The 18,183-nt window shown below is 40.0% G+C and overlaps 1 protein-coding gene across 4 annotated transcripts in view; it reads left to right on the top strand.

Annotated features, from left to right (window-relative positions):
* Window positions 1–18,183, top strand: part of LOC107705239 (zinc finger homeobox protein 4-like) — an 81,231-nt gene that overhangs the window by 50,412 nt on the left and 12,636 nt on the right. For 3 of the 4 annotated variants that reach the window (XM_016508442.1, XM_016508441.1, XM_016508443.1), the window contains exon 5: window positions 17,407–17,523. The exons of the other annotated variant lie outside the window; for it this stretch is intronic. In XM_016508442.1, the coding sequence (XP_016363928.1) occupies window positions 17,407–17,523 (117 nt within the window). The remainder of the gene's footprint in view (window positions 1–17,406; window positions 17,524–18,183) is intronic. 4 annotated transcript variants of the gene reach the window in all.

The following is an 18,183-nucleotide window of genomic DNA, read 5'->3' as shown; positions in this document are numbered from 1 at the left end:
TCGTTCTGTGTATTTTTGTTGCATTTACTATTCTTTGTTTGTTACTTATTGACACTATGCTTTTTCTGTTGTTACTTATACTATGTTATGTATCTCTGTTTCCAGTACATAATTGTACCATGATATGCAACTGCAATCATGTCTATCCCCGGCAAAAGTCCACTTCATTTGATTAATTGATTGTGAAATGATCGGTTGTTGGTTAGGAGAAATAAAATAAACGAAATGAACATTTCCTCTAAAAGTTAATCAGAAAAATAATGATAGGCTAATACAACTGCACCTATTTATGAATAATGCTTGATGATCAAGTATCTAAATAGTCTATAACAAAGTACTAAAAACAGTAAAACAAAAACAACTCATGACACTTGTTAAAAACTATTTTATGCAGGGCTATACCATTTAATAATAGGATATATAATAAAGTTTTGTTTCAAATGGATGAAGAATAGGCTACTAGTCTGTATAATTTACGCAATAGGTGAAATTATGTATGGAAACAGCTCAAGCTGTTCTTTTGCGATGTACCAAAACTTATGCGACAATTCTTTTTTTTTAGGGATGACGTCATCACGCACAGCATTTTATCGGTAAAAGGCCAGTTGGATGAAAACAGGCTGTTTTTTTTTACGCATTTTCTCTTTATCGATAACAAAACAGCTCAAAAACTGGTTGAAAACTTGGCTAATGTTAAAAACTGTTGTGCAGCTTAATATTTTTCAGGATTAATAATATCAGGATTCTTTGATCAATAAAAAAAATGTAATAGAACAGTGTTTATTTTAAATACAAATCTTTTGTAGCATTAGAAAAAATAAATCTTACTGACTACAAGTTTCGAATGGCAGTATATATAACAGTGAACATAATGAATAATACAGCATTTATTGTTGGTTAAAGTTATTTTCAAAAATAACTAAATAAATCACTGTATAATGAACGATTTAAAAAATAAATAAATCACTGTATAATGAACAATTAAAAAACTAAATAAATCACTATAATGAACAAGCATTTATCAACTCTGAGCATGTTTTAATATTTTAATGTTAACATGTTTCATTTTTAGTCTCTTGTGTTTAGCGTAGATGGTGCATTGGTCTGTTTATCATCTTCTCTCTCTACTCTGTTCCCTGTCATGTTCTCTGATAGAGACTGCTTTCCTTGTCTCTATTCCTTTTCCCCATCCACCTCATTCATCACAACAAAGTATGGAATTGATAGGTGGTATTGATTATCCATAGCAGTGCCTAATCGTGGCTAACCATAGGAAGCTTTGCAGATTTAGCCAGCATCGGCCAGGGCCAGTGATAATGCAGCTGGGAATTTAGACTTAATGCTGTCATCATGTTCTCTTACAGCGACTGATAGGGGTGGGAATCTTTAGTCCCCTCACGATCCGATCCGATTCCGATTCTGGGAGTCACGATCCGATTCCAGAACGATCCTTGATCTACTCCCCCCCCTTATTAATTACTTAGTTTACCGACGTGAGAATCTTAAAATCCTTACATTTACATATCCTTATATAAGTAATTAAGTACTTTTTAAAATAATTACAAATTTAAAAAAAATTTTTTTTAAAACAGTTGTATGTTAAGAATTTTAAACTAATATAACTTCAAAACATACAAGCAAGTAGCAAATAATGAGGAGAATAGAAACATATTACAAACAACAAACAAAGAGTGCTTTCAGTATTTAAGATTATCTGAACATGTGATTTTTCTTCATCTTTACTGTAGTTTTTTACTATGACATAATAGACAGCGGGAGATCTATCTATATCTCTTTTGAAATATAAGAAGTAATGTGGTTTGTGCTGTCCGTTTAATCCCTTAAGACATAACTGGCTGTGTTTACATTAAAGGGGTCATATGATGCTTTTTTAAAGCAGCTTGTAAAACTCCAAAGAGAAAGGAAAACTTGAAATCGCATCATATGACCCCTTTAATGTTGCGTCATAAAACCATTTTGAGACGCAATTGCATTAAACCACTTACATGCGCGAGCAGTCTTCACAAACAAAGCGCGCGTCAGCATTTGAAACTAGCCTTCTGTTAGTGAGGTTCATATTTTAAATATATAAGTCCATTGCATTCCAAACCACATATATGATGACTTCGTAGAGCATTTGTAAGGAAAATGCAGACGGGCGAGAACCGAACACTTCAAGTGTAACATCAAACAAAGCACGCGTCTCTCACAGCGCATCCTGTGCAATGAAGCCCACGAATGTCCTTGTAATTCGCTTCAACCTTTCCGAACTTTATGAAAGATTATTTTACGTAAGGTTCGAGTGGTGTATGTGGTTGAGGAATTGGAAGCAACCAGCATACGGGTGTTTCTAAAGCAAACTCAGCGTCATCGCGCATCTGGTTAAAAACTAAGCTCAGAATCGATTCTAAAATTCTCAGAATCGATTCAGAATCGTTGGAGAGAGAATTGCGATGCATCGATGGATCGAATTTTTCTCCCACCCCTAGCGACTGACCACCGCGTGTTAGACAGCATCCCCTCTGGACCAAGGAAATGACTTGAGGACAACTTGAAACGCCATTCGCAATGCATTTAACTCCTGTAATGTGACACGTTCCCTGAACGATCAGGTGGGAAATATTGTGAGTTGGGGATGGATTTCTTGGTTAACATTATTTTTGTTTATTCCTTCATAGCTTTGGTTACATTGGCAGGAAAAGAAAATGTGGAGAAACATTTATTTTTGTCCTATTAAAATAATCCAATGAATTATGTGAAATATAACAGAGGTGTTTATAAAGAATGTAAATGGGCTGAATTTTTTCACGTCATCTTGAACTTTATTTCGTAATATGTTCACAGCAACACAACAGGAATATTCAAACACGTCCGTTTCAGTCCAATTGCATAAATGCAAACGCTCACATTAGGCTGCTTTTTCCCATCTTTTTTCCCCCATGTCTGCTTCCTGCACTGATGAGTAACTCTATTTAATAGGCTGCTATTATGCAGGCAGATTGGGAAGTTGACTGGGAAGTGCTCCTAGCTATTGCTGCATTTGAACCCTGTTAATATATGCAAATTAAAAGGAGTCGGGCCTCGGGATTGGTCCTGTTTTAAATAAAACGCGAATCTGATCAAGGCAATCTGCAGATGGGGTGTTATCAGAGGGAGCCGGAGCAGCAGTTGATGATTCCTCGCCTGTATCTCTCTCTTCCATCATACTGCACTGCATTAAAGAGACATGATTCATCAAGTACAGGCACTAGTATTTTATGAAATTTCGCTCTCTAGGGCAAAGGCATTTTTCCTTAATCAGAAGACAGTGGGCTTGCTTAAGTAGAGTGCTCCACTCCGCGGTCATGCCGGATTTTCATTTAATTTGTATTTGTGAAGGAGGGGGGCATCCAGGGCAGGTGTGTATGAGCGTATGTTTTCCCCATTATGTTTTACGGTGCATAAACTTTATGCACGCACCTGTCAGCGAACGTATCAACGGTGGAGTTTACTTTTAAATAGGAGGAGCAGCTATTATTTCTGATGGGAATTTAATGCCGTACGTACTCTTAGGAGACTCGCAGAAGCGACAATAGGTAGCCTTAAGATAAAGTCATTGAGGCGAAGGCCTGTTGACTGTTCATTGACTGTGTCTAGGTGTGCTGGAATGCTTCTGTGGCATTTGCATAATACATGGGCCAAAAAACCCTGATGATTTTGAGCTCATTTATAGCTCTTCAGCCCTCACAATTACAACCAAGGATACCTGAAACAAGCATCCCCTCCAGGGCTCGACCATCTCCTTTGTGTGTAAGCGTAGGGGTTAAAACGGCAGAAAAATGTGGGTATTTTTCTTTCATTAGCCGCTGCTAAGGAATATCTTCTTCTGTGGACACCCTCTCACAAACCAATTAACTCTGTCTGAATAATTCATCATTCAAGGGCGACAGTGGTCCAAAAAGGAACAAACTGATAATAAGATCCAGATTCCAGTATGTACGGCGAAGTAGGACAACGCAGACACCTCCAAACCTTCAGTATGCATGAAGGATCCGTGCCACAGAAGGTCATTTTCATCTCTCTCTCGTTGTCACATGCTTGTGTTTCTGATAATGCCACATACCGTACACAATGATTCTCTCCGCTATAATACACCTCATGCCTCTGTCAGCTCGTTTTCCCATGACCTGCTCGAGAGATTGTCACAATACAGTCACTTCATCAGGGCTTCTTCTCCACCGCCACTGCTTACAGCTACAGCTCCGCTCTTAGAATCTCACCATTCTTCCCAGAAACTATTCGCTTATGACTTAATTAGTCATAATTTTGAATGAACAAGGAGTCAGGTGATCAGGGCGAGAAAGGAGATGGAGGGATGAGAAAATGGGTGGATTGATGTGGCGTGAGACTGTCTGACATTCCTGCGTGAAAGGATCATCTAACAGCTGAATCTCGTAATCCAGCCCTGCTGATAGAAAGACATCTCTAGGACCCCCTGGCCATGTGCGAGAAGAACTGTCCGAAAGGCCCCATGAAATCGCTCAGCGACATCCTGTATTAAGGTATTTCCAATTGAAACAGGAAGGTTGCGTGGCATATGTGGTATTGAATAATTTATTTTATTTATTTTTTTATAATAACATGTTTACATCACAGCCCTGAACTATGATTTGCTAGTCAGTCCCTGTTTTTTTGTTAGTCTTCAGTTAGCAAGCTAACAGCTTAGCCTGCTACCTTTATAATAGCACAGAATGGCTAAGAAAGGCTACTTTTGGTTAGCTATAACAATTTATTATGATAAGCTGACATTATGACATAGCATCATGAATATTTTGGTCTGTTTTCCTTGAAGAGTTTGGAAACATTATTTTTGAAATCTTTTTATTTTCTTGAGGTCTTTAAAAGATTCTGACCACCTTCCTCATTTCCTCCATGTTTCTTTCTTCCTCCTCTCCTCTTGCCCCACCCTACTGGAAAAGCCATTAAGGCGTTGTCTCAAGCTTGTCAGATCATGGCCAGGCAGAGGGGAAATATTCCATCTGAGCGGCACACTGTCTTCAAGTGCTGCAATTAAGAGTGTCAGCATGCGGCCACGGTCCTGTCTGACTGTGAGGGGACGGGGGGGTCGTCAGGTCCGTGTGACCGAACACACACATGGCTAGAAGCGAGCAACCCTGCCCTCCCCGATATGACACCGTTCGCTCTGTTTGTTAAAGAAAAACAGACGATTTGTGCAGAAACTCAAGCGAGTGCAGAGCCAATGAGACACTCTTGTGGGTCAAGTGCTGCATTTGCATTTTGATGGGATGTTATCGAGTAATTAATGCACTAGTCAGAATGTATTACCCCAGGAGTGAATTGAAAGGTTCATTACCAAATCGCCCTCACTCCAGGAATAGGTATTCCTTCAGGCGTTTGACATGTTGTTCTTCTCTCTCTCTCTCTCTCTCTCTGTCTCATCGTGGTAGGCTGTAGAGGTGAACAGTGGCTCTTAATAAGGGCATTCACTTTGGAGAGCACTCGTCATAGTAAATGTACACATCAGGGCCTTGCCTCCTTGTCACTTTAATTGCTCCTGGAGGTTCTTAACAGGCCAATCTTCATCAGCCCAGGCCATGTTATGAATAACACGGGCATCGGAGGAATTCATGCTTAATAAAAAGGACCCAATTTATAAAAATGGAGTGCATTGTTTACAAAGCAAACAGCCGAGAACTCTCCACTTTACGATTTTCCATTAGAGAAAGATGAAAATGGGCTGGGTATTGCCAGCTATGTCACGATACAAATATATCAGTATATACAAATATTAAATATTATTAATATTTAGATAATAAATATTCTTAAATATTATAGAATTCCAGGAGTTATAGAAATATCTATATAGAAATAAAGAGTTTATTTGCAAAAACACATAACTTTTAACGTTTTTTAACGTTATTGTGTTGTATTGTTAGTTTGTTATTTTTTAGTTATTTTTTAACTTAAACAAAATAACCCAACTGCAGTTTGATTGAGATTAACTGGAATGCACAATGAAAAAAATATGATTTTTGAAAATTATTATCTGTTATCTGTTTTTGCAAATGAACTCTTCAAATATAGAATGTCATGGCAATAACTGATAAATAGCCAATATTAAAATTCATTGCTATTTTGTCTAAATATATAAAAAATTAAATAATTAAAATACATTTTTGAAAGTGTATTTAGGCCATACAAAATATAAAAATATAAATAATATTTTGAAATTCGCTAAGAAATACATTTAACAGATATTTCATTATTATTTTATTATTCTGCTTTTTTAATTAATTAAATTATTAGTGTTTTATGGAAATCTAAATCTAAAATATGGGTAATGAGCATGCACAAAAAATATCCAACATCTGCCTATTCTAAAAAAAAAAAAAAAAACAATTTTTTTTTAACTGATACACTGTGCATCCCAAAGATATACTATGGTTCCAGTCTTGATGTATAATGCATAATGTTTATGTACTACAGGAGAGCTTGTGATAACGCTCAAAGTACATTGCAACTGAATATACTTTACAGCTGGGTGTATACTACCACCTAGTGTGTATTACAGCTGAATGTATACCATTACTATAGTATATAATACACCTCTAATTTCTCTCTGCCCTCACTTATTTGGCCCCCCTCTCTCTGCTGCCAAAACCAGCAGCGTACAGAGGGAAATTTGAGTGTGCTATGAGATTAAAGGCTGAAATCAGGGCCTTGTGCGCAATCATCAATTCCCAAGAACATTCTTTCATCTTCCATTCTTCCACCCTAATGCTAACGGTTTCATGTCACAACATTGTTGTTGCTTTTATCATCCTATAATAACTCTCCTGCAAAAAACGGGAGGGAGATTGGAAGAAAAAGAGGCTAAGAGAGGCCTGTTCTTTCTCTGCCATCACTGTAAATTTACACAAGGCTCTTTTGCTGTCACTGGAGCAGTTCCTCTTATATTAGCGGTCTTGTCTTTGGCCTGGGCTTAAACCCAGATATATTACACCAAGACATTTATAGCCATTGTTCTGTTTTCCATAATGAAATCAAGCATTGTTTCCTGCCTCACATGTTATTTTGAGCCTAATAGCCTCAGCGGGTGCGAGTGTGGTGTCTCTGATTTGTGTGTTGGGGACAAAATGGCGACCTGGTAGGCTCGCAAATCCCCGTCTTCCATCATCCGGCTTGTCCGTCAGCAGGGCATCAACGGCACCAAACTGCAACCCATCTCCCGACCCATCAGCAGGTCTCACACGCCAGTGAATTCGAGCCTTTTGTTCCCACTTGGGCTGATAGGAATGAGGAGGTAGACCACGGAAAAGCAGAGCAATTTTCTGCTATTTAAGCTTGGAGAGATGGCGCTACTTGGGAAGCGTGTGTATGTGTGTGTTTAGAGGCGTTTGGAGGGGAACAAGTTTGTATGGAGTCACTGGATGAGATTTTTTAGATTTAGGCATGCATGGAATTGGGGGTGAGATAATCGAGGATGTGAAATTGAAACCTGTCGGCTAGCGATGCCTTCCTTTACCCCAACACCACACACACACGCGCAAATCTCAAACCATTCTGCCTTTGCATTCATATGTGATTCTCAATGAAAAGCACTTTGTAAACTACAAAAAGCTAAGAAATTTCCCAAAACCGTTTTAGACTTGTTTGTCCACCTTCCCAATTCTCAATATATGCAACCCATACTAGGTTACTGCACACTATATAGTCCTTGCAAGACCAAAACATTGAGACACTAATAGAAACTTATGTTTGATTGCCTTAAAAACAATGGCAGAGTTAATTACCTAAAAATGAGAGAAAAAGACAAACATATGCAGTGCCGTCTTCCCTGTAGCTATGTCAACAAAGCCGCTAAGAGAGCTACTTATGAAGTATGTCATGTTGTATTATTTTAATTACTGTTTGTCAGTGTAATTTTGCTTAAACTTGTTTTTTTTTTTTTTTTTACCCCAGGTTATAAAATGTTATATGGGTGCTCATTATTAATCTAATTTATTTGCTCGTCAAGCAAGCTATGTGATGACCGACTTCCTGCCTCCAATGACAATTGCAAACAGTAGCCTCCTTTTAAAGGTATAATCACCCATCTCTTCTAATTAGGGGAAGAATGTGCACTAGATACAAAGGGCTTTGTGAGGATGCAGCCCCGAGCAAGCGATAACTCCCATGCCTCGCCGCAGCCTGATCTGGGATCGGCTTTTGGAGGGGGTATCTGACATTAGATTAAGGGAGGTTATTTGTGGAGGGGGAGTTACTCAGGTTACATTCCTTTAAGGGAAGTGGCTGGCTGGCTGGCACCCTGTCTTCATTTCACAGGCTGGTAAAGTGAGCAAGGCCCTCTCGTATTATTCACCAGAGCAGGCTGATCGAAGCTCTGCTCGATAGCAGTAAACCAGCTCATGCTCCGAAGATTTGTCTTACAAAACCTTGAAAACTGCTCTGAACATCCATACATTGATTTTTGTTGGCGGGGATCTCCGGGGCTTTCATGTAGAGGCAGGATCCATGCAGGGATGAGGAGAGGGCTTCCCCCTTCGCCAGAGTGTGCTGGCAGAGTGGGTGGATTCCGTTTCAATAACCCGGCCGAAGGAATTAAAAACACACAGGGCTACTAGAGCCACAGCACCCTGTTATGCTGAAGCCTGCTAAACACACACACACACTTCAGCACCTTTTATATCTAAAAAATGCATATACAGTATTGTAGTAACTATTGTAAAAAGCTTGCAAGATTGGAGAGAAGAAGAGAAACAAAAACTGAACTGTGCTGTGTGCCTGCTTTTGGACAAATGCAAGGCCACTCTTCTACTTCTTGTTAACATCTAAGCAAATCTGTTTCCTATGGAAGTTTGTTTCCAACCCAGAGTTAAAACAATATGTCTTAATATCTTACAAGTGTGACTTCTTCATATTTGTGACTTTATATCTCACAATTTAAATTTGTCTCTCAATCTGATTTAACATCTCGCAATTTAAATTTATATCTAACAAATTGAATTTATATTTCTCAATCTGACATAATATCTCACTATTTGAATTTACAGTATATCTAACAATTTGAATTTGTATCTCTTGTATCTCTCTTGTAATCTGGTGTAATATCTTACAATTTGTGTTTATATAACGACTATATCTCACAATATGTCTTAATATTTCACAGTTGTGACTTTTTACTCATAATTTAGATTTTGTATCTAACAGTTGCACTGTGTATTCAAAATATCTCAGAATATTATTTCTTATTTTAAACTTTATCTCACAATTACCTGTTTTCTTTTCTCTGAGGTGGAAACAGGCTTTCATAATTTCCTTCATTCTCCCTTGTTCTCTCTCTCTTTTTGTATCTTTCTCCCTCTCCTTCAGTATTAATTCCTGTGCCTTTGATGTGATAAGGAAGTGTTAAATCAAAGTGAGGCCTAATTACATATCTTGGGGCCGGCTGGTTGTAAGGCATTGTTCATACTGTTAGAAAGACGGGTGGTAGCGAAAGCGTGTGTAAGGGGAGGGCTCCATGTGTGTGTGCGCGTTTCTGGCTGGCAGCTGCCAGCATGTGTGCCACCTGCCATACATCTCTCCATTAGCATAATCACTCTCCGGCAAATGGCAATAATAGTGTAATGCACCTCTGTGTAATTGCTGCTGTCATAATATGTGCCTGACAATTGTGTTTCCTGACTCGACATGGAGGGAAGCAAAGATCTCTGGTGCCACATTCAAACTGAAGTGCCTTTGATCTGAGGCCCAGGAAGGACATCCCTCTTTTAGTCACTCGAAAGCACCTTATCAGATGCAAATCAGAGGTAACCACGGCTGCTTTTCGCATCACAGAAGGTTATGGGTTTTGATCACAGGGATTATTAAAACTGTAAACATGCACATGCTGGATTTGTGCTCTATACATTACACAAGATAATCTTGCTTGTACATTTCCAGGCAAAACTAGTTATTAAATAAGGCAGGAGATGGAAAAGACCTTCTCTGAGAAATTTCAGTCTTCTCCGACACTGATGTTTTACATAATTAGTCCACTCACATTTTCCTTTAAGGGACAGCTAAGGCAAGAAGATGAATAGCTAATGATCGCATAGGCCAGGGGCGGTGAAGTCCGAGCGTGAGTGACAGCCGCCGTAGCCATCGTGACGAGCTCAGACCCTAATTGGGCCAGAGTCTGTTGGTGAAGGAAAATGGAAGAATCGGAAAGGGAGGGACTGGGGGGTGAATGGCACAAACAGCAAACAAGCTAAACGGGAATTCTAATGGATTGCATGCTCGGCTTGCTGACACCTCATTGCAGCTAACATTGCTATATTTTGCAAGGGTGGCAAAAATTATACATTTACTAAGATGACGCATGCATGTATTTTTCTCTCAGACAGGGTGCGGGTTATGGTTAGCCACCCCATTGTTTGATGTATGGTGACGAAATCGGGCGCATGTTTGTGTAATAGAAATGGATGGAGGTATCTTTTTGAACGTTTTGTTTCTTTTTCATTATTCATATATCTTTTACCTTTTTGACATTCTGACATTCAAGGACGCAGGTCTTGGATGGTGGATGATAAATTCTGAGCAATCCCTCCCCTAATCGTTCAGAGCAGGAGGAAAACACACTGCCTTTTTAAAGCATCTGTGTCTTAAACTGTCATTGATTAAATGTTAACTGATATACTCCAGTTGGCAATCTTGTTAGAGCTTCCAGTAGCCAAGATAGACAGTTTAGAGTCCTGGCTGATCAATATTACAGATAAAGATTTCATCCATCAATGAGCTCCCAAAACAAAAGGTGTCTGTTACCTGATTAGGCCTTCCAGAAAGTCTGTCCCCCTCCGGACTGCCGACGCAGCACGAGGAGTTCCATTCGATCGGCTACAAACATGGAGCCCATGTAATTACAGCGCCAAACAGTTCCGCAGATAACATGCCTTTGACTTAGCTCCGGATAAAGGTTAATCTCCCTCTGTCTGTCCGGCGAGATGGGTCTGGGCTTTATATATTTATTTAAATCCTCCGCTAAGGCCAGGGCCAGGGGCTGTTAGCGTGGAGCCTGGGAGGAAAGAGTTAGAACCTCCTGCATACCAATGCCAGCGCAAATGACCGAATCGATGGCAGAATGGCCACTGCTGTTTAAGAGTATCAATAAATGTTCCCTTATTTCCTCCTCAATGGCTAAGTGTTGTAGTTAAAAGTCCAACAGATGTCTTAATTGAAAGTTAATTTTAAATCAATGCAGAAAGTCATTTAAATATTGATCGTGCTCTTTTGACTCAAATTGTATGCGGACCACCCGGGCCCAGCATAATTCGCCCATCGTTCCTCTTTTTTTAAAACAACTTTGTTCAAATTCAATCAATAAGCCACAATTAGTGTGTTGTGAAACTGCCATTGACACTTCCTAAAGGCCTACAGGCAATTTCATTGTCTTTTCTGACGCAGAAACAGTGTCTCCTTAATTACAAAGTACATTTATGGCGTTTTAATTGTGTTGGGTGATCGTAAAATCAAACAGAAGATCTCTCTAATGCAAAAACTTCATGTTTGAATGCCTTCCTGTCCTTTCATTTCAGGTTCAAGGCTATTAAAGAGACTTATGGGCCCCCGAAAGCAGGGCATCTGCTGTACTTCTGATTTTCTCTGTATCAGACAAATGGAGGCAAGAACAACAGGCGCTGGAAGGGGGGGAAAAAATAGGGAGAGAGAGAGAACACGGAACATTGTCAGAGGCCTCTGTCTATCAGGGTAATCTTATTTATTTAAAGCATATGTCTGCTGGTACTCTTTTGTCAGGGTCTATTAGGGGGCAGTGCAGCCCATATGACATTGTTTAGCAAGTAATGAAATGGACATTTTTTGCATGTTTTTATAGAGTTGGAAGGGAGCGCACGGACTCATTCATTTCCCTTGATGGATGCCATCTCCTAGCCATCGCTGCAGATCGAGCTGCACGGCTTTTGTCAGGCCCGTTTCCATTCAGAGATTTTGTCTAATTAGATGTGGCCACGGAGAACTTTGTTTCTATCCTGTAGGAATTCGCCAAACATTTGCATGGCCACTGTCACCCATAAATGACCCCTGTTTTGATCGATCATAATAACTTGCTTATGGAATTTGCTATTGTAGTCAGTTTTGGTACTTTCCAGTCTACGTTTTTCCCTCTGTCTTTTCTTTTCGAAGGATGATGCAGCTCTCTGTGTATATTTGAAAAATCTGCATGTGTGCCAGACCGCCTTTTCAGTCGTCTGTGTCTCCTCGCTATGCGGTCAGGGGTTTGGCTGAGGCTTTCTGGGTTTCCAGAGTAGACATGCACAGAGGTGACAGATAGGTCTTATTTGTCTGATAGAGTTGAGCAAGAAAATAGATCTAGAGCTGGTTACTTCATTAGGTTCTCTCATTGATTGAACCTCCTGCTGAAGTGATGCTGCAGCCTCCTCTGATAACTGCTGGTAATAGAACAAAATGAATTCTCATCACAGAGATTGGAAAGACCATTAACCCTGGCCCCCAGTGCTTTTCAGACGTCACAGACAGGAAGCCGTGCGGTGCGCGGGAGGAAAAAAAAGTGCCATGCTCCATCTGAGCCGAGGTCATGTTGGCGGCCGTGTGTGAAATTTCCAGCCCTTTTGGCTCCTGTGTAGATGAAACGGCTACCCGGGCAGATGTTTATAATGATGTCTTGAATAAATATTGGATGGAGAATAATAAAAAAAGGAGAGCGAGAGAAAGAAAGGAGCAAGGAGGCAGGGGGGAGAACAAAACGAGGAGGAATCTTTTTATATTATTTTCAAATACTAAAGTAAGCCCGGCTGCGGTGCCTCCTTTCTCCGGATGCCTCAGGTAATCCGAATGGCACGGACACAAAAAGCCTTTTTGTGTACGATGCAGGTGTTTGGGGTTTGTCTGTAGAAACCTTTGAAGATGCATTCTTTAAAAGATTTAATGCTAGTTATTTGGAACCATTAATATACAGTATTTCATGAGGGCAGAAACAGAAGTCTGCAGAAATGAAGGGGGAAATTTGTGTTGGTGCAGCAAAAGCAGAAGCTTTAATCTTCATCATGTTTATTCATTTGATGGAGGTGATTAATGGTTTTGAGTGCATCATACATCACAGAGGAGCTGGTAGCATAGGAAAACTTTCTTGGATGAAAGTAACTGACAGCAACAAAATACATTTTCTGATTGCTGATGCATAAGGTGTACTGCAGTGGAAGTGTGCTTGTCTCAGAGAAAAGCCATTGATAGTGACTGTATGAAGTAATGAACACTCTTAAGTATTTAGTCAAAAATTCTATATGAAATATTCTTTGCATTATTAGCAAACAAGTGCCAAAGGACCACTATTTTACATGGTTGCTTGATGTTCTTACAACTGAGCTTTTTGCAGTGAAATTCAAGAAAATTCTAAAGGAAGCAGAATTAAAAAAATTAAATACTGTAAAATATTAGACAACAACATTTTTCACCAATTATCACAAAACCTACTAATCTACTTGGACGTCTCCACAGGTCCCTGCAGCAACTGTGTGAATGTGCAGAGCAGCTTTCTTGTGTCTCCCAGCAGCAGCAGCAGCGCCGTGAAGGGAAACGGGCCCGCTCTCCGCGTGGATGTTTAGTATTTTAGACATGGTACATTAACTGCATCTGGTTAAGATCTAAATGCTTGTTAAATACACTGAAATTTGGAAAAAGAAGGGAGCAAGAAAAAAGATTTGAGTAGGGGGGGGACGGTGGATCAACAAGTCAGTAAAGCTTATTATCCTGAAAGTATTACAACTGGCCCTTAACAAAGTAGTACAGGGTTTCGAGTTTCAAAGATTCCTTTAAAACGGAGCGGCTCAAATGAAAACCATGGGGGAAAAGAATGTGACATCATGAAAACCGTGGGCAGCTCAGAGCCAACCTGTGGTGTGCTGGGAAATTAGTGTTCCTTACACCTCAACAAGACGAGACAGTCCAGAAATCATAATTACAACCAGATTGCTTTTTCACAAATGCTGAGATCAGTAAAATTATAAGAAATGACAATCATATGAAGAACTGTTTTTATTATTATTATGAATAATAATAGTTTCATTTTTAGTTTAAAATTAATAGTTTATTATTATTATTATTTAATTATATATATATATATATATATATATATATAAATTATTATTTTTTTTAATTAAAAAATATAAGTTTGCAAAAATGCAATCTGGTTGTAATTAGTTTTAAATATTGAATTTAAAGTAATGCTACCATTTATGATAGCCTAGCTTCACTAAGTTCTTTGATATTCTTTGTTGAGAACCATAAATAAACCGTGAGTCTAAGGTGGAGGTGGGGGACACATCTTAATGAGCAGAATCATTTTTGGGGGTATCCACGGTTGTGTACGGTGAGTGTCTCTTTTACTTGCCGGATAATGACCGGACTGAGGTGTTATAGTCCCCAAGAGGAGAGAGAGGGAGCAGTCTGCCCTCCACGACCGTCATTACACTCTCTCTATACTGGACAGGCCCAGCGCTTTAATGAAAAGAAAGTGTCGGCTGTCATTTTTTCCCATTTCCATGGGTTCCTTTTCCGTTTTTTTTTTTTTTTTCTTTTCTTTTTGTAGGTATGGTAGTTGTGCAAAGGGAACCGGTGCATTTTGATGAGGCCAAAACACAGCATTGCTTTAATTGCGACGCCTTCTTGACCCTGGTCTCCCTCCAGCGTGCCGATCATCCCACATCAGAGCAGGTCTCACAGGAGACTGGCGAACAGAGAGCCGTGGGAGATGTGTGGTTGATGTGTTTGTGGGTTTCGCTTGAAAGGGATGGCGGGGGCAGTAAAAGTTGTCTATGGCTCTGCTGTTTGCGATTAAGTTTGATGGGCAGAAAGTCTGCCGAACCCCCCTCGCACCCCTCCAATGCTGCTGACACGCTGCCTCTGTAAAGCATTCAGATTACTCAAACTGTTGCCAGGGTCAGGCGCAGGGCAGACACCGCTATGATGTATAGGAAAGCATGTCTGGGAGTTTCTCTCGCTCTTGAAATGCATACCAGAAAAACTGCAGAACACCCTGCTAAAAGACGAGGGAGAGAGAGAAGGACAGTGGAAGGAAAGGGAGAAAAAAATGGCGTCTGATGAGACCCAGATGATAGCGACCCATCCTTTTCTTCCCTTATTCCTTCTGTTACTACCTTCATAATTCACCCTTTTCTTTTTCATGACACTCCATGTTTTATTAATGCATTCCACGATCGCCTTAAAAATTTGATGCCCCCTCGAGGTAGAGATGCTCACTAGCACTTTGACACTTCATTTCCCAGCTAGGGGGACTGGGTCAGTAAATCTAGCCGACTGAAGAGAGCGCCTCACGCTGAGGACGAGGAGGGAGGAAGAGAAGGGGCGAGAGAAGTGGGAGGTGCCACAGCCTGGCCCCTGTACCCTTAGGGTGTGACATTGTGCTGTGGTGTTTGTGTATGAGCGTGTGTGTGTGTGTTTGTGTGTCTCTTTTATTAACCGACCTGAAATCTGGTCATGATCACAGACATCCAGCTGGTCCTAACCCCCATCTGCTTACTGAGGCAGAGCACTCTCTCTCTCTCTGATTAGCCCTCTGTCCTGACACTGGCTTAAGCTCCGTCCAGAGCCCCTTTGCCCCACAATGCCGCCTTCCCCCACAACACTCACCCCCAGTCCTGCCTCCACTGCAAAAGAAAGGAAGTGAGGCACAGAGAGCGAGAGACATACTAAGTGTAGCTTAGTGGTATGTTAAGTTAAATTATTTTTAATGGCAGTATTTTTAATATTATTTTATTTGCTTAGACTTTTTTTAATTACACATCAAGATAATTGTGGTTGAATAATTATATGTCTAATGCCTACAGAATTGGGGCTTCCAGTTGATTCAGATTGCAATCAAATTGCAATCACTGTATGATTAGCTAATTAATTGTGTTTTGTAATTATATTCAATATTTTCTAAAAACAAAATTACATTATATTATATTGTGTCAGACAAAAACATTACAAACATTACAACAAGTGTAGTCAGACATGTTTTTCATGTCATCTTTTTGAGGATACATTTCTGCATAGTCATTTATATATATTTAATAGAATTATTTATAATATTTTATAATGTATTATAATTATTTAAAATTTTAATAGTAGTAGTAATAATATATACATTAAAAAAATATATATATTTAAAAAAAAAAAATCTGTATATTCATGGAAAAGACACCACAGCATTTTCTATCCTAAAGCACAAACGCTGCAATTTATGCCATTTATTTTTTGTAGAAATGCGGCATGTACATCTAAAGATACCCCCCAACTGTCTTACACACACACACACACACACACACACACACACAGATACACAGACAGTGCCTTTGTTGCAGGATGTATTAGAGCACACCGTCACCGCATGTGCGCCAAAATAGCAATTTTTGCAGCCGGCTGCCAGCAGTGACAGGAGATATTTCATCCTGTTGTCAGAATATTATTAATAAAACATCAGGACTAGAGTGCAGCACAATTTTTCCTTTCAATCACTCCCAGCATCTGCCATGAAAATTTCATGCTGTATATAATTTCCACTTAATGTATTGCACTTAAAACGTCGGTGCCAGCGCCGTGTGGGTTTTAAAGGGTTAATTATATCATGTATCTGCAGAGTCAGGGCCCCTCTGCTTACCAAACAATGACTTGAGTGATTGTATGCAAATATACCGGTGACCTTTTTGCCTCCCCATGGTCAATTTATATGGTTATTAAGGTTTTATAAAATGGATGAGCGCAGCACTTTGAACGCCATTTTCCTGCCTCATGTTGTCCTAATTTATTTCATTTCTCGCGGGGTCTTCCGAAATATGTTTATTTCTCCCCCTCGCTCTCGCTTTCTGTCTCTCTCTTTCTTTCTTCCCCCATCGTGTGTCATGTGATGGAAGCTGCATGGGGTGGAGGGGGAAAGACAGGAGTGGTTATCTGGCATTACTCAGCCTGCTAAAAATTCATTAAAATGTGACATCAGCCCAAGTGAGAGACAAATGCTCTCTGGATGAAAGGGAACAGTAGGCCTTTCAGGGATTAGAGGCGCACGGCCTCGACCTATCACCTAACAGCATAAACAGATTAATCCACTGGCAGTACTGCAAAGATACACAGAATTATTAAACACGAGGGGGGGGTGGTTGAGCCTACAGAAAAATGTCCATGTAATCTGCCCAGTGCTAACAATCTGGAGAGGTGTGTGAAGAACATTCATATTTCTGAGTGTCCCGGGTTTAATGAAACCAGACGGACCCCCCTGCACCAGTGTCTTGTGGTATATTTTGTATACATACACACACACACGGCAGACGATTCAAAAGCAGTCGCCCTAACCTCTAGTGGGTAACCAAGTGCCCTTCCTGTGTTCAATTGTAGAAGAACCAGGTGAAGACAGCGAGGAATCCCCACGAGCCTCCTCATTGGCCGCGGCCGAGTACAAAGACTCGAGCAAGAGGGACGCCATAGAAGGCAACACGACAGAGAAGGACTCCAGTAAGACTTTTAGTTTTGGTCTTTTTTTTTTCCCTAGTACCCTCTCTCCGGTGTCGCTTAGTCACTAACACACACTGCTCCTACCTGTTTTGCTCTTCTGTTCTCTTCCAATGGGGCTTTTCTTGCTACTAACAGCTGCATGTGTGGGTTGCATGTGAATGCTATCAGTAGCCTCCCGCTGACCCATTTTAATCATAGCCATCTGATGGCAGAGATGTGGATAAAGGCAAAGAATATTCCGCAATGACGACCCAGATTATTTTTTTTAATCAAATCAGTTTGTGCGCTTGTAATTTTTAAGCGCCTTTCATTAATCTTTGCTGTTCTTGCGATTCCTCTGATGACATATTAATTTTGTATAAGCATAGGATTAGATAGCGCTCAAGTGTATAGTTTTGTAACCTTTATTTTTAATTCAAGCAACGCACCACCTATCAGAGCTCATTGTCCTCGAACTGCAGATCTGAGTACACATCTGACTAGTAGCTCATTAGCAAGGGCAACAATCCTTACAAAACAGCGTTGTGTTGAGATCAGGAAACAGCCCCTGGAGCTAGCATCTGGCATCACTACCTAAGGCTCTGTTATATTTGATTTGCCAAATAAGAATTCATATGTGCTTTTTTTATGTATGAGATGGAAATATATGGTCGAAATGAA

This window comes from Sinocyclocheilus rhinocerous, unplaced genomic scaffold (genome assembly GCF_001515625.1).
Source record: "Sinocyclocheilus rhinocerous isolate Xijiao unplaced genomic scaffold, SAMN03320098_v1.1 scaffold594, whole genome shotgun sequence".
Classification (NCBI taxonomy): domain Eukaryota; kingdom Metazoa; phylum Chordata; class Actinopteri; order Cypriniformes; family Cyprinidae; genus Sinocyclocheilus; species Sinocyclocheilus rhinocerous.
The sequence above is the reverse complement of the archived record's forward strand: the minus strand, read 5'-3'. Positions and strand labels throughout refer to the sequence as shown.